The following is a 16,899-nucleotide window of genomic DNA, read 5'->3' as shown; positions in this document are numbered from 1 at the left end:
CAGTCATTATTGCATTATAATGGTCTCTCTATCTCTCTAATTTCGGTCTGTTGAAAGGAAACAGATTCCTATGATGCAAGTTATGCTGAATATCTTGTTCACGTAATGACTTGGAATCGACGATATTGATGACCTCGAATACCTGAGACCATCAGCAGCTCCTGATAAGTTTGAGGTCATGCTTACGCAACCTCCTCTCTTCAAATGGGTTGGACCATTGTAACACGTTTGGCACGTGACAGCCTCCGTAGATTTTTGTGGACATTTTAATTGTTTGTCAAGTCTTTGACCATAGAATGAGTTTGCATGTCCGTGGGGGTCAAAGTTGAGAACCTTAATCAAGAACAATATCAGGTGTAATTGTAACCAATGAGTTCATCTGTGAGTTTTGATTGCTCTTGCAGAATCTCAGATACTTCATGAAGTTTTGAGTTAAAACTAGTGATGTGGAATTATGCCTAGAAAATATTATTGGCCTCGAATAGCCTCGAAAACAATATTCGTTTTTCGATTGTTTATTTCTGCGATCTTTGTATAGTATTATATGACGGTAATGAATGTTTTTTAACGTGGCAGGTCAAAAAATGAACTATAGATTAATGCTTAGATTTAAGTTTTATTATGAAACGGTGTAAGTTGATCAGCTATAGCTAGACTTTTGTGCTAGCTCTAGATAAATTAATGAAGCAAAGCTCTTTCGTGAATAGTTGCTTTTCAAAAGTTGTTTATAGTTTATATGTGTAGCTTCATCTAGTGTTCACTATCCAGTTAATGCCCAGTCGTTCGAGATTAGACATGAACAATCGCCACTTGACATAAAGAATACATTCGTTTGAATCCAGTGATGTTTTCCAATTGGTTTTACGATTGATTGAATTTTAATTTTAATTGCTACTCTAAAACAAACTAAGTTGCATGGAAAAGGAGCATGCATGGCTTTATCTCATAACTTTACATCAAAAACAAAAAATATATAAGATGAAGGGGGAGGGGGGAAGTTGAAATTCACAAGTACCTTAATATTTCCATAGAAAGCTAACTTACTTCGTATGGGTCGTCGGAAATGAGGGACAGCTGAATGACGTCATTGTTACTGTGACTTTTCCTCAACCAATTCTCCTCCATGCTGACGTAACGTCTTGTACCGTGACTACATTGTTCCTCCAATTCTTCAGACAGTAATGATTTGTCATTCATAAATGTGTGGGACCTGACACGTCCGAAGGTATAGATTCGGGACTCGTATAGCTCGCCGTTGCTTTGATTGTTCTCCGTGTTATTTGTGGCCATAATTAATTCGGAGAAAGTTTTGCTCTCAGTTTGTGATCATGTGTTCAATGAGGCTCATCTAAGCCAGTCTCCATAAAAATAAGGCCATGTAATATCACCTGAAAGTTATGTAATAGTTGCATAATACTTCGGAATTAGTACACTGTTAACCGTTGCAACCTAGACACTAATTTGTAACCTAGCTTTATAATGTAGTCGAATGCTTAAATAAAACGAAACGTGACAGATATGTTCAACTGTTGAATATGAGTGCCAGTGGACTGCTTTCCATTGACAAGCCTCTCATCAGCTGTGAGATATTATCCGAAAATTCTGGGATGGATTTTTACTAGCCATACTAATGTCACTTAAGACATCACAGAGATGAAAAATATAACCACAGATGCTAAATGTTGTTATAGGTAGAGGGAAACTTTGCCTTGGTTTTACAGCAATGTTTTTCTCGCATACTGTAGAAAAACAACGGCTGAAGTTTTTATGTTGTTGGTATTGATCTAACGTTGATCACTGAATGCCAGTGTTTTTAGATTTTTCAAAATGTGCTTCCTTTTATGAGAAATGTTTTCTGAACACCTGACTAATTTATGCAGGTTATAAGGCCATTGTGTGGATATAAAATGTCCATGTATGACTTATCATTACTAAGAATCATAGTCTTCTGCTTAGCTAGTCTCTTTAGTGTGCGGTTCACCTACGCTGCTGAAAAGGCATGAATTCATAATGTTAAAGTGCCATTTTGGAGCCTCGCCCGCCTTTTTTGCTTCCTGCCGCCTCTTACTGAACAAGGCTGGGCTCCGTAAGCTAAAACTAGTTACATTTGAGAACAATTTATGGGGCAATGGTCAGTAATGATTTTAGTCCCACTGATATATAAATTTCACATAACAGATTAATAATATAATGAAATTTCATTAATATAATTGCTAGGAAAATTGATGTAATTTCATTTAATTATGCGAATTTCTTTGAAAACAAAACAAAGAGCAAATTTCATCATAAAAGCTGAGTATTGAGAAGACAAAAACGGAGTTTTACTTTGTGCGAGATATTTCTCTTTCGTAGTACCCATCTGTGACTCTTTTTTTCGTACTTCTATGGATTTTTGATTTTACCTGAGCAGAAAAACTACATAGAAGATCGAACAGTTAACAAGTTTCATTAAAAAAGGGACAACATTTATTTTCCTTTTTCTTTGAAATCTTGACGAATATTTAGAATTTTTATTGCCTTATAATTAGTTGCTCTGATTTCATTTGGCTGAAGCCGTATCCAAGTGAACAATTGAGATGCATCTTTGTACAAAAAAAATGGCAAACAAAATTTTTTCCCGAGAAAAAAAAACAAAGTTGAGAAGTTTTTCTGTTTGGGGTTTCTCTGGTCTCTCGGACAAATTATTTTGTGGGCCAATTAGGACTTCCTGTTGATACAGTTTTTGATCACATGGTTAAAATATGAGAATATATCTTTTTTGAATTAGAAAGAGAGATGAAAAGTTTTTTAATTAACTTTTTAACCTTATTTAAATAAAAATTCTGAGGGGGCCTACAGAACAGGAAAAAAAATGTGAAAGTGAAGGAAATTTCTTTCTTGAAATCTCTGATGTTGATTGTTCTTGGTGCTTCAGGTGATTTAATTACTCGGTTGGCTTTTGGTCAAAAAACCGTTTCAATCAGCAGAAAATGTGAAAAAACGTGAAGAGATCACCAATATGTTTTCGCTTTCGATGGAAATTGGAAACTCAAGTCAGGAAAATCTTTCGGAAAAGTGGATATTTGTTGCCTAAATTGATTATTTACATTGCAATCCATCCATCCTCGTTGTAACCCATCATCCTTTTTGGTTTTAGTAGGAAACTCATCTTACATGAAATAACAGAATTTGTTTCTTAAGGTACAACAATAAAGATAACAGGAAGAAAAACAACTAAGTAGAAATAAAAATTCACTTATTTAAATTTGAATAATTGCGATATTCAAATTATATCATTCTGATTGGTTCCGTTAAGTAGAAATTCTATAGGAAAATCCTATAAGAGTCCTTTATGTTATGAGTTTTATAAAGGTAGAAGAGGTTTGCTAAATCGCTGCAAAATCCATGCCAAACACAAGTCCACCAATTTTTAAGGGTTCTATATGACTATGATTAGCCAAATTAATCCTATATGGAGGATTTGGTACAAAATTAATTGAAAAAACAGTCATTTGAGAGAAAGCGTTTAAATATTATCTTTGGCAACACTGCATCTGTCGTCTCATCTTACGCTTGTGGACTCACAACTTGCGTTTTCTAGTTGACTCAGAATTGATTGTATCATCGTTAGGTAACTGTTAGGTAATTGTATCATCGTCAGATTTCACGTGCGTTAGGTAACTACAATACCAAAATTTTGTTACCTCAGTTTGGAAAATGTAAAAACTCAGTTTTTCTTCGATTTGTCATTTAAATATTGAATGGATTATTTTGTTTTGTTTCATTGAAATCGTCAAGTTTAGAACTTTTATTTACGACAATCTAAATATATGACAATTGTATTGCAAGTAAATTTAAACTTAGTTCTTAACAATTTGACAAAACTTGACACAATCATCATCTAAGTTTTGTTAACATCTCATTTTTTTGACATCTTGATATACGGTCCCACTTTGTTGAGAAACTTTTCAGCTGGATCTTGTGTCTAAATAAGTGATAAAGATTTCATCAATCGGGCATATTTTTTATTGAAGAGGAAATAGGTGAGAAAAGAATCCGTCATTGATTTCTTTGCTACTCCTAGCGTATAAACTCATCGCTTCTTTTTTGGCAATTATCTGTCTGTTGTTTCTGAGATAAATTTTCTTTGCCACTAAATCTGATGAACTTGATGTACTTTCTGAGGGGCTGCTTTATGTTGCAAAATAATTTTTTGTGGTTTATTATCTGTTGAAGTTATAACAAAATTATGGTTGTGATTTTTTCACATGAATCTTCTTTCTTATTGCTTATTCTGGAAGCCAATCTGGATGGTTTTTGATGCTGACGGACCAGCTCCTCCCGTACACGAGAAGATTAACGGACAGATGGTGGGTTTCTCGACTTCGATTATCCTTTGTTCGTATTTCAGCTTCTTGATGGACTCGTGATATTTGTAGGAGTCCTCCGGTATGCTTCTTGGGCAACTCTTGGCATACGGATTAAACACTTTCACATCAAAGAACGTTCTGCTGAAACGTGAATCGAAGAAACTATTAGCTTTGATGTCTAGTCGAGCGTCGTCATCAATGGTGGTAGTTCTATTTGCGAAGGTTTCCCCTTCCAAAGACTGAAGACAGGGCTCTACTTCGAAATCATCGCAGACCTCATTGAGCAGGTTGGCAAAAGAGTCACGGATGTCATTGTGTCTTATGTGCGTATAGCCACCTTGGACAATGAAGAGCATGCGCTATATTAAAGTTTTCTCCACATACGCATCTTGATGGTAATTTAACCGGATCCTATCCATATCTAAGAGCAATTCCATCTCTAAACTCTCCCTTGGTGAAATCAAAATGATATCTTTTCGATGGAAGTGCGTTTAGCCAGCGTGATGCTCCTTTTTCCATAGCCAGATCTACAGAATATGCCTCTTTATCATTGATGAGATCTTTGGTTGCCAACTTCTTCGCTCGAGCTTGTTCCTGTTTTTCTTTTCAGATTTTCTGATGGATTTTTTCCTGATGAAACTCTGCATCTATAGCGTTATGATTCTGTAACATCTCGCAAATCCGAATAGATCTTTCATATTCGGTTGCCGTCTTCAGGATGAAGAATGCTTAGACCACCCTCTTTAAGAGGAAGAGAGAAAACCTTCCGGTATCTGTCATTGCAAGTTTGGAGTAGTCCTAGCAATAAAAGTCAATTTGTGTTGCAATCCGATAGTAATTGATTTGTACACTTTCTGAGGAGTCACCTTACTATGTTTGGTGAGCTTCTCAGAAAAAAGAAAAAGTTTTTATCAGATTTGAGACGTATGTTGGAGCATTTTGTGCTATGCACAGTTTTGCACGAGCCGTCTTGTTCTGCTTATATTTGTGGTTCGTTTTTTTAAAGATCAAAATGGAAAATGTAAGCAGTTTGTGTTCCTAGAAATCTCTAAATTTTTACTTTTTAGTGTAATTATTAGTACTGCTGTGACTTGTACTGGAAAAGAGCTTGTCTTGTTGCCCTTGGATCTTAATTTAGAAATACCTCCCGTTTTCAAGACAGAGTTTTGTAGTATTGCTTCGAGCAGCTATTGAAAAAGCAAGCAGTGTTAATGAAAGGGAAATGAATGTTTCGTAGGTACATGATCCCCAGAGCAGAACTGAATAGTATTCGATAATGAGTCAAATAATCAAAATTGTTTGCTTCTTCTTCCTGCTAATTAGCCCCCAATCCCCATCACAAGTATGGCAATAACGTGTTGAGTCAATGAAGTTTTTACCACTAATTTGTCCATTAAAATAAATTGGCAATTATTTCAAACAACTGTGATGAAGCTATTTATTATGCTTTTGCTATCATTCTAACCAAGGTAATGTTGATGGCAATTAACTAGAGATATTGGAAATATCAAAATTGAGTAAAGTGACAATTAAGGAGGTTGTACGTCCAACTGTCCCCGTGGAGAGGAGAAAGAAAAGAAGGGAAAAGAAGGTATACTTCATATTATTACTACTCGATCAATCTAATATTGCTTTTTTCCTTCCCTTTGTTCCCTCGCCAGCACCACTTTCCTTTACATCATCTCTTTTCCCACGCGTTTTGCTTTCACTGCTAAAGTCACTTTCTGACATTGATACCAACTGGTGACTTGTTGGACGATTGTTTTAATAGCAGAAAATTGCAATTATTTGGGACTCAATTTAGAATTTCAACCTGTAGTAAGTTATTGAGAAAAGTTGCATTAGATCTAAAAAAAGTCATTAGGGTAGCATGTTTGTTTAGATGCTTTAGATCTTAATGGGTTTTCTTGGTGATAAAAAAGTTTTGAGCAAATTATAACTTTATGGAATCTATTTTTGTGTTATGAGAGAGAATCATAACTTAGTTTTTGATAACTTGATTCTGTCTTTGATGCGATGAAATGTGCCGAGAATTTCTTACAAAATAGGTATACAAGTATAAAATATAGAATTAAAATAATACAAATTGAGCAGCTCCTTTATCATTTTGACGTGTTATGAAAACTCATTAAAATTTTACTGGCTTGAGAAATTAACCGGGATTAAATTTAGACTTTAATGTTTGATAAGCTTTAAAGCCGTTGAGTTCATTCGTAGACGAGGAAATGATCATAAAATGAAGTGATCATATTTGAAGACATAACTTTTCTTTTGAAGGAAAGATGTTGAGTAATCGGCTTAATGCGCTGTCGGCTAAGATTCAATGAGGCAGAAGTATGCGACGTAAATGGGTCTATGGAAGTGTTGTTTTGTTTTGTTGACGACGTATGATTAGGTAAATTGCGTTTACCTTTTCCGATTGCCAATTTATACCTGGTGATATTGGTTCTCTTTGATCAGTTAAATATGAGTCTGTTGATCAAAGCAGTGCGTTTGTCTATTCGCTTTTCTCTTTCTAACGATTGTATCGTAGATGCTTTCGCTAACAGCTATAATGAAGGACAAATTCTGCCTCAGTTGAAAGGCTTTGGTGGCGGAATGAAGTTTTTTTAAATCTATTTTCGGTTGAATCATCCTCATTTTCTAAGCTAAGAGGAACAATTATTTGTGGTCGGGTTATAGGATATGGAATAAAAATAAAATAACAGCTGTAAAAGTCTGCCAATATTTCCCCGTTTCAAATAATTAGCACCCTACAATATTTGTTCTGCCCGCACTTGTGGGGTGGGAGGAACTATATACTCAAATTTCGTTTTTTTTTCGAGGAGTTATCGAGGTTTAAAGTTTTTGTGTTAACACGGGATATTTGGCAGGATTTTGCTCACTTTTAGCGTAATTTTTTCGAATAAACATTTTTTTTTTCTATAGAAATATTAGTTCAAAATTAAATTTCACGCTACTAAATGTATCAATATGGTGTACCTAATAGACGAAATGCGACTAAAAAGTCTAGTTCTGGTCTCATAGGGTTTAGATAGGGTCTCAGGGTTTAGATAAAAAAATTCGAATTATTTTAGCTGTATTTTTTTTTAGAAAACTTTGTGTTTTTTTGTTTTTTGTTAAGTCACTTAGAAACTAGTCACCTTTCATATTGAGGTTCCGTTAATGACAAACCTCATATAGAGCCAAATGATGCGCAATGAACAAAAAATTGGTTTTCCAGGAATCGCTCATGTTTTGGCTTCGGCTCTCGAATGTTCGTAGTTTTAATGAAATTTTGATTTTCTGTTCCAGATTTTACTGAACTTTTGTTGTCAGTCTCAGTAATGACAGGACCACCTTCCTTTCTACTGCAACCAATTTAATCTGGTTAGCGATTTTATCTTCTAACTATTGGTTTTATGACTTCGATGCCACGAGTTTTCATATAGTTTTTCAATTTTTGGTTATTTTTTCATAAATGTGGTTCCTTTTGGAACCTTATTACGTTATCCCAATAATTGATAGTCCCTATTGGCTTAGAGAAGAAGTTAAATGAATCGTGGATAAAGTTCTCAGAGAAAAGCTGATGGTTTATATGGCTTCGGCACTTTCTTCTTGCAATTTTCTTCTGAATTTTTTGTTTTTGCCAGTATTTGTTATTGTTTTCATAGTTATAAGACTTATTGCGATGTCTTATTGATGACTTATGAACAACAAACAGCATGGTTTTCCCAACGATGCATAACTTAGCGTATTTATTGACATCCGTTGAAAGCTAATGAATTTAAAGGCGTTGATACTACGGGTTTTCTCAAAAATTTGGTGGGTTTTTATAAATTTGTTCATATTTTGATTTTTTGTAATCTTATTGTCAAAGAAAGAAGAATTCCAATGCTGTTGAAAGTTATATGAAAATAATTACATTTTTACTGAAAAAGTTAATTTTTAATGGCTTCGACACCTCTCTCTCATTTTTTTTCGAATTTGCTGTTTTTTTATTCTTGGTAGTAGTAAATTGCAGAGAGGTCTCATAAGCTTCTAATTGAGGATTGAATAAACGATATTACGCAATACTGTCAGTTTTTTGCAAATAGTATTAAATTTTATGATATTATTCGTTTTGAAAAGTTTTTAAAACTTTTCAGTTGTTCTTTTCCACTTGTAACTTATTCTCATCGTTGAGAGGTCCCATCCAATTCCGTTTAATTCCAAATTTAAAGCTCTTTTTGATTCGTAACTGACGTTTTGTTTGCTGGACAATATGCGTTTTCATAAATGTTTTGTGAGTGGTCAATATTTGTTTCTTTTTTTTTCTTTTAGAACTTTTGCGTAATAACAGAGCCCAATTATTTTCAAAGTGACCTAATTTAATCTTTCAGTATAAATCTAGCTAAATTAGTATAAACAACAATTGAAATAACAAAACAATTTTCGGATCTTAGCTAATGATTTTAATGACTTCAATATTTTTTTTGGCAAATTGATTGTAATTTCTTGAGTTTTTCTGCATCTTTAGTCCGTTTATATGGCTTAGTCTAACCAAAGTCAGGCCCTATCAGTTTCGGGTTGCTTTTTAGTAAATTTATCAAGAATTATTTCGCTAAAAGCTAATAATTTTTAGACGCTTGAACTGAGACTAGGTAGCAAGTCGACAAAAAAGGAAAGAGGCGAAATTCAAAATCAACCTCTTTTAAACCAAACAATTTAGAAGTCTTAAAAATCATTAGCTGATAAAGAAATAATTATTGATGAAGTTGCTAAAAGGTCATTATGAAACTAATGGGACTTGTCTTCGGTTAGACTGAGCCAAAGGAACGGACCAAAGATGCAGAAACTCAAAAAGTTGCAAACAATATACGAAAACGCAAAATTATTGAAGCCATTAAAATCTTTAACTATTATCTGAATATTATGTATTTTATTTCAGTTTTATTTATACTAATTCAGCTAAAATTATATTGAAAGATTCAATAAGTTCATTTCGGCCAACATTTGTTGTTTTCTCGTAGTCTTTAGAGCTGTAATGAGAGGCATGGCATTATGTTGTTCAATTAATAGTTTGGGTGTGTAACTATTATTTTAAACTCAAACATCTATCTTTGATTCTCTTCATTTAGTTGACAATTAAGTCAAAAATGTAGATGAGCTGGGGTCGGAACATGTGCGAACGCACATGAACGAGCCTCCTTGTTTGCAACTATGCTTTTTCGCGATGATTCTTGGAAAATCGCTAAATCCTTTTTTCATTGGGCCACTGACTAGTATAAAAGAAACAAAGCTACGGGGAATAAACATTCCCTGGTTTTTTGCTATTACCCACCGGTTCCTGAGAAAGATTTTCAAATCTATTTTTACTGATAATGAGTAGAAACAAGGTGACTCGTTGGAGACTGTTCGTAGCACAGTATATTGCAACATAAGAATGAAGCTTGTCAAAATCTTTTCGAAGAAATTTAAAGCTCAAAAATAGCAATCAGCCGTAACCGAATTTAACGTGAAGAAACAGTCATTTGTAAAAACAAATTACTGTGATCAGTTTACAAACTAAATGGGCGATTGGAGATGATCTCAATGGTTGGCCTAAATCTGAAGAAGAGAAAGTGAAGAAAATAGCAAATTAGATGCAGCGTCAGGAACAATCAACAAATGGAATAAATCGAGAATTTTTAACAGATATTTTTTGTTGTTTCTGGTTCGAAGTATTGAAAGAAAATTGTGTCAATTCTTTCATAGTATTCCTTCCAGTTTTTAAAATAGCTTCCCTTTTCAACCTGTGAAAAACCTGTCTTTTGTTAAAAAAACCAAAACTAGCTTCTAATGGCGTCAAAATGAGGGTCAAAATAGCGATTTTTTCCAAAACTAGCTTCTAATGGCGTCAAAATGAGGGTCAAAATAGCGATTTTTCCAAGAATCATCGCGAAAAAGCATAGTTGGAGGCTCATTAATGTGCGTTCGCGTCCCGAGCTCATCTAAATTTTTGACTTAATTGTCAACCAAATGAAGAGAATCAAAAATAGATGTTTGAGTTTAAAATAATAGTTACACACCCAAACTATTAATTGAACAACATAATGCCATGCCTCTCATTACAGCTCTAAAGACTACGAGAAAACAACAAATGTTGGCCTAAATGAACTTATTGAATCTTTCAATATAATTTTAGCTGAATTAGTATAAATAAAACTGAATTAAAAATACATAATATTCAGATAATAATTAATGATTTTAGTGTCCTCAATAAATTGTGTTTTCGCATATTGTTTGTAACTTTTGAGTTTTTCTGCATCTTTAGTCCGTTTTTTCGCTACGTTGCGTATACGAAACGTGAAAGTTTAACCGAAGAGATTGAAAAAAGCCGGCCTCGCGTATATTCCCCCAATTAAAAAAATATGTTTGAACAATGAGCACTTCATGAATTATAAGATCTGCAATGCACAGAGTTCAAAAATTGATTAACATCGTTTCCGAGGTAAAAAGTTGCAAATTGTTTGTTTCCAATTTTAGAATAATTGTTCGCTAATTGTTTGTACGTGTGTTATTTGAAAACAGCCATCAGTTGGAATTAAAGACTGATGGCTGAGAAAAAAGAGATGAGAATTAGAGTCATTTTTTTAAAGATTGTCCATTTTCAATACATGGTTTGTAATTTTCGTCTACCTTCGTCTGATGTTTTTCATAAAGAAAAATTTAGCCCCCCCCCCCCCCCCCTGTCATTCGAGAGCAATTTTTTCTGACGTTAGTCGATTTACGTTTTTTGCTTTTCATTATTCAAGTTGTGCAGGTTATATTGCACATACTCAGTTCAAACGTATTTTAACAAGGAATTTGCTCATGCTGAATGTTAAATTTGAGCTTGTTTTGGTGGAGATTAATTTTAATGTCAACGCAGTTGGTTCGACGACTTAGTACTAAACGAACCCGGTAAGGTCCAACTGAACTGATTCAAACAAGTTGGAGATATCCAAGTGGAAACTGTATGTGTCCTATGATGCAGAGTAACTAGTTTGTATGTTCTAAAGCATTTCGCCACCTATCACTTATACGATGACATGTAGAATTTTACTCACTAACTTGATCCGTTCCTTTGACTTTACAATGAAAACTTCAAAAATGTGCGTGACCAGTCGAGTTGAATGTATATGCTATTTTAATGATATAATGGAAATAGTTAATAATGACAGCCGTACATTAGTTTCAGACAGCCATACGCCGCCACTGACTTTTATGTTTTTAGCTTCAGTAGTTACCTTTGTCTTTGATATACTTGATGAAAAGTTTGCATATACATTTATCTAGTAATTTGAGCGAGATCAATTAAGTTGTAGATGCAAACTTTCCATCAAGTATATCAAAGACAAAGGTAACTGAAGCTAAAGACAATAAAGGCAATGGCGGCGTACGGCTGTCTGAAACTAACGTCTAAAGTAACTGCGGTGCAGAATTATGCCTAGCTGTGAAAATTTATTTAATGTTAAGATTTTGCAAGCGAGTTTTTACTCTCCCCACCATTTCTCTCTCCCCGCATTGGATGCGATTTAAAATCTGTTCTGACGTTTCCTTCAAACTTTTCAAAAATCTAACAAAATGAAAATGATGAAGTTATTTGTTCTCTAAAAGCAAGGAAAAAATATTGCAATCCATGAACTGTGAAATCCAATTTGGGAGTGTTATTTAAGAATTTGTGTGACGGATGGTTTTGTGATGATTTTTCGCGATGGTACTTCATTTCAGTGAACTTTAATCGCTTGCCTCGGTTGTGTGCCCTAGAAAATTGAATAGAGTTCAATTTTTGAACGCCGTTAATAAAAGAAATTGTTTGAAAAATTGTGGCCGATTTTTTTTTTGCGAGGTTTTAGTTATCAGATGGATTTGGATTGTATTTAAGGGCGCGCGCTGTTCTGTCTTCTTTGTAAAATCTGTTCTAACTTTCGACTTTTTGATTTCAATGAAAAGTAAAATTAGGGTGCTGATATTTCTCACGCCGGTAGTAAAAAGAGCGAAGTGGCTATTAGGTTTGAAGCTTGTTTTTTTCAAGCAACCTTTAATGGAGTGAGAAATTAGTGTTTGCATAAGTTTTTTGTTTTCGAGTGAGAATTTTTGTTCACGTGCAAATTTGATTTTTTTCTAGTATTTGGTTATGTTATTAAAATGTCACAATTTTGCCTAATTTTGACTGTTTTGAATTGCGTTAATCTCGCATTAGGCAACTAATGCTTTTCATGACTTGGCACTATTTGTCATATAATATTTGTAAATTTTTGGTTTTCGCCTCTATTTCTTATCACTTAGTCTCGTTAATGACAGGTCTCATCGATTTAAATTTATTGTGGTTCAATTTATTAGCTAACGCTTTCTATGACTCAAACATTAATTGTTTTGAAAACATATTTAGACTTTTGAGTTTTTCCTGTATTTATTGTTTATTTTGTTGTCTTATCATTTAGTCCCATTAATGACAGGTCTCATCGGTTGCTAATGAGGCATATATTATTCAAGTTAATATTTGAAATTCTTGGTTAACGGTTTTCATTACTCTGACGCTATTTGTTCTCAAAAACCTCTTTACTTTTTTTCATTTTTCTTTTATCAATTAGTCCCATTAATGGCACGTTTCATTGATTGCTAAGAATTCAGAAAACTAAATTATTTTTTTTCAGTTGATTGCTATTAGTTTGAATCTCACTGTTGATGACTTTAAATAATGTTCTTAGCTTAGTGGTTCTTCTGACTTTGACACTTAGTTAAGTTAATTGTTTCAAATTTTTGTTTGGTTTTAAAATGTTGTATCAATTATTCCCCTTCTAAGACATGCCCCATCAAATGCTAATAAAGCAAAAAGAGAGTCTAATTTTTGAATTGAGTCCATAACCGTGATTTTTGACTTTTATCTTGTTTCTATTCCGACAAAGTCAAAGAAATAGAGGCCTTCCTACATTATTTTTGACGACTTAGATACGATTGATTTTGTTGTTCTTGGTTTTTTTCTTAATTTTATTTTGTTGTTCTTGGTTTTTTTCACCTAATGTAACTAACTGAAGATTGTTTGTAAAATTGCATCATATGCTATGGATTAAAGGTCTCATTGATTTTGGGCAAAGTTTGTGTGATATAAGTTTTCTTAGAATGCGTATTGTCAATAGTCAAATGAAATGATGTTTTTGTGGATAATTTTTACATCAATTAGTCTCGATAAAATGTTTTCAAGTTTGATTTTTTAGAACTTACTGTCGTGTTGTTTGTTGACTCACGTAATCTGATGCTGTTGGGAAAGTGTTGAACTTCGGATCAATAGTCAATTCAATTCTTAGGATTGTGTTTCAGAACTTGTACTGCTCTTTAATTCTTTTTGCCTTTTTATCACGTTTTTCATTTTAACTAAGACACAAGCTGGACTTCTGACATACTTCACTCGCCGCTTTAATTGAATAGGTTTGAAGTTGTTTCACTCTTTGAATTACTTAGTGTAGTGAATACGGTAAACGTCAGAAGATCAAAACCAAAAGAAACGGGATGAAGCCCTTGCGCTTATAACTAACGTTTAAAGACGTGCATTGTGTTATCTAAGTTCCATAGATTATACTGTTAACTGATGCTAATTTAATCCAATTTTCCTCAAAATTCAAATGAAGTCGTTCAATATAATTAAGTGCAAGGGCAAAATCAAACCAAACGGGGAGAGACCAAAAAATCCGGTCAAAAGTAATGCTATGTTGGATCATTAGGGTTGCTAAAGGCAATTTGTTCCTGGCTTTAATATTAGCCCAACAGCCTTCAGTTGAAGTCGAATAAATGCATAGTTGTGTAATCTAACTGCTTAACCAAATCAGTAAAATTTCGGGCACTTAGAAAAAGGCCTTCAATTGTGTATCTTCTCTTTTTGCTTCGATCCACTTGAGTGTCAAGAGTCTCAACGGCGGATTTTTTCCGTCAACCTGTCCGCTATGTTAGGTCAGTGTTTTGCATAGCTGAGTTTGTTTGGTTTTAATTTTTGTCACCCCGGTTCGTTTAATCCCGCGCATATCAAAACCATATCATTTAACCCGGTTTTATAGGAACCCCGAAAATTCGGAGTCGGAATTACAAGCATGTTTTCTCTTAATTAAGTGTATAGTTTCAGTCCACGTTTGGTTTTGATAGTTTCATATCCAGGCACACCACAATGTCCAAATTTTTATTGTACCAAATGTTCATGGTACCAATTATATAAAGGATTAAAATCAGGGTTGAAATGAAGAGAGGAATGAAATGTTATATTGAAAGACAGATAATGTAACATTGTAACAGCCGGTTGTTATCATGAATGATACAAGTTTTTTTTCTTGAAGTTTGCCCGTTAATATCTTGATCTAAGTTAGGAATTCACTGCATTTTAGACAATGCTCCTTCTGAGAATCCAAATAAAAATATGCAATTGTAAACAGACTTTGTAATATAAAATTTTTTTCCCAAACATTTGCTTTTCTGCCCATTCTTGACAGAACTTTTTGACAAGGTTTTATTGAAATTTCATTTTTTGCGCGCCGTAGCAAATTTTATCGGCTTAGAAGAATTCGACATTCCTGCGACAAGTTGTGTTTTTTCAGATCCTCCCAATGTCTAACTGCATTTCTGATACAATGTGATTGATTTTTTTGCTTGTTTTATGGGCTCGTTCTTGAGTAAAGGGCTGGTTGGGGTTTCAAGGTATCGTACTACGGAAGACAATATGACTGAATGAAAAAAAACAACTCAACTGTTTTGATTCATTTTAAAATCCTACTAAATGGAATGCGTTACTTGCATTTTTAGTTGTTTCAATCTTCCATGAAAGAAGATGAATCTATCTTTAGTGAGTAATGATTCAGAAAACGCTGAAATTTCTGTTATCTATAATTAAAATTTTAGTTTTCCTCTGCTTCATATGATTCTTGTATGTTTGGCACCACTAATTTAAAACGTTTGCTGCCAATTACTGACAATTTCATTTTCTCTGCTCCGATCTCAAGCTTTAGGAGAAAAACAGTTTCTACTGGTAATCATTTCTGTCTGTCATTCGTTGGAAGCTCTTACAAATTAAGTTCAAAAGGTGCAATTTAATATTTCCGTTTGAAACGCATATTTTTTGTTCCGTTTTGTTGAAATGATCATTTGTTTCTGAAGTTTTCACTTTTCATAATAAAGAAAATCGTACTCGAGTTTGCTTCGGAAAAATTGCATAGAATTGAGCTTTACACAACTGATAGTCAAAAGAATTTTTCCTCGTAGAAAACAGAAAGGTTTTTGACAAACTTGAGACGTATGTTGAAACATTCTGTGCTACGCTCAAACTCCTTGTTGCTTGTTTAACTTAAGTACAGTTGATGTCAAATGCAATTTTCGGGAATTATTCAAATTGATTTTGGTATCGGTGCTCTGTTTATGTGCTGCTGTGAGTCAAGTATGTTTGCAGGTATTCCGATTATCCACCGCCTATATTTTTTATTAGCTGTCACCAATTTATGAGCTATGTTACCTAATATCAGCTGTTAAACTTTCCAGTGAAAACACAGGTCGAAATCTTTGTCGATAACATTTGAACATAGCAATTTGAAAACCCTGCTCCAAAACGTATCGGTCGATCTATGTAAAAATATCAAGTTCTGGAACTTGAAGTAACCAATAGTAACATGTGATAACAGTTGTGAGTATCCTAAAGCGGAACCAGTTCGAATAAAAGAATTATAGAGGTAATTAAAGATGGAAATAAACTGCGTTTACTTTTTGGCTAATTCTGCTAAATTGACCCCAATTAATTTCTTCCGCTTTTCCAACGTCAAAATTAACTGCAGTGATTTTTGCTGATTTATCTTTGTAACTCAAAAGCTTCGTGTGTACAAAAGCAATGCTTTAAAATGTAGATTTTGACTGAGGGTTAAAAGAAGAAAGAAGCCGGTTTCTTGTAATTATAGTCAGCAGTAAGACATTGACTTGCAAATTAAGCTAAAAAGCGGTTTTACCTATTTCGATCGAAACCAACGAAGCATGAAAAGAACCCGACTGATATTCAATGCCAGCTTTCCTGAAAAAATATCAGAACAAACAATTCTCTACTCGACCTCCGTTACAAGTAAAGCAAGGAGGCTAGGTCAGGACTAGCAAAAGCTTATTTCTCTTTATAAATAAGTTACGCTGAGGGAAGAAATTAGGGATTGTTCATTTGAAATATATACTTGTAATGATCATAATGGGTTGTTGTTGCTTGTGTTGTGTGAAATAAATACTCATAAACTGTACATGTATTGTGCACTTCTGCAGACAAACTTGAAGTAAACTGTGAATAGTTTATTGAACTTCAAGTCTAGCTGTTTTGGTTTTGTGGGCCCTGATAAAAGGGAAAATCGAGACTGTTTGTTTGTCGCAAAAGTCTCTAATTTAATTCTGTTTAGTTGTTTGAAAATTTAGTTTAGTGCAGCGAACGAGTTGTTCGCAGAATTTACATAATTTTGCAAATTTATGTATAGTGTAAGCAAAAAATCGGATCAATTGATCAAATTTCGAAGCTAGATGATCAGATTTTTAAGTTTGAATAAGGATGCTCTGGGACAACAAA

At 33.8% G+C, this 16,899-nt stretch overlaps 2 protein-coding genes across 3 annotated transcripts in view; one reads left to right on the top strand and one right to left on the bottom strand.

The window, feature by feature from the left end:
* Positions 1-16,899, top strand: part of LOC142342547 (uncharacterized) — a 135,392-nt gene that overhangs the window by 63,990 nt on the left and 54,503 nt on the right. The window lies entirely within an intron of this gene.
* On the bottom strand, positions 37-5,679 carry LOC142342549 (uncharacterized). Its single transcript, XM_075393915.1, has 3 exons — positions 5,494-5,679; positions 1,045-1,358; positions 37-333 (listed from the first exon to the last, which is right to left on the bottom strand). The coding sequence occupies exons 2-3, from the start codon at positions 1,288-1,290 to the stop codon at positions 37-39; spliced, it is 543 nt and encodes a 180-aa protein (XP_075250030.1). The 5' UTR covers positions 1,291-1,358; positions 5,494-5,679.

This window comes from Convolutriloba macropyga, chromosome 7, assembly GCF_964194025.1.
Source record: "Convolutriloba macropyga chromosome 7, txConMacr16.3, whole genome shotgun sequence".
Taxonomy (NCBI): Eukaryota; Metazoa; Xenacoelomorpha; order Acoela; family Convolutidae; genus Convolutriloba; species Convolutriloba macropyga.
Note: the sequence above shows the minus strand (reverse complement) of the source record. Positions and strands in the feature narration are given on the sequence as shown.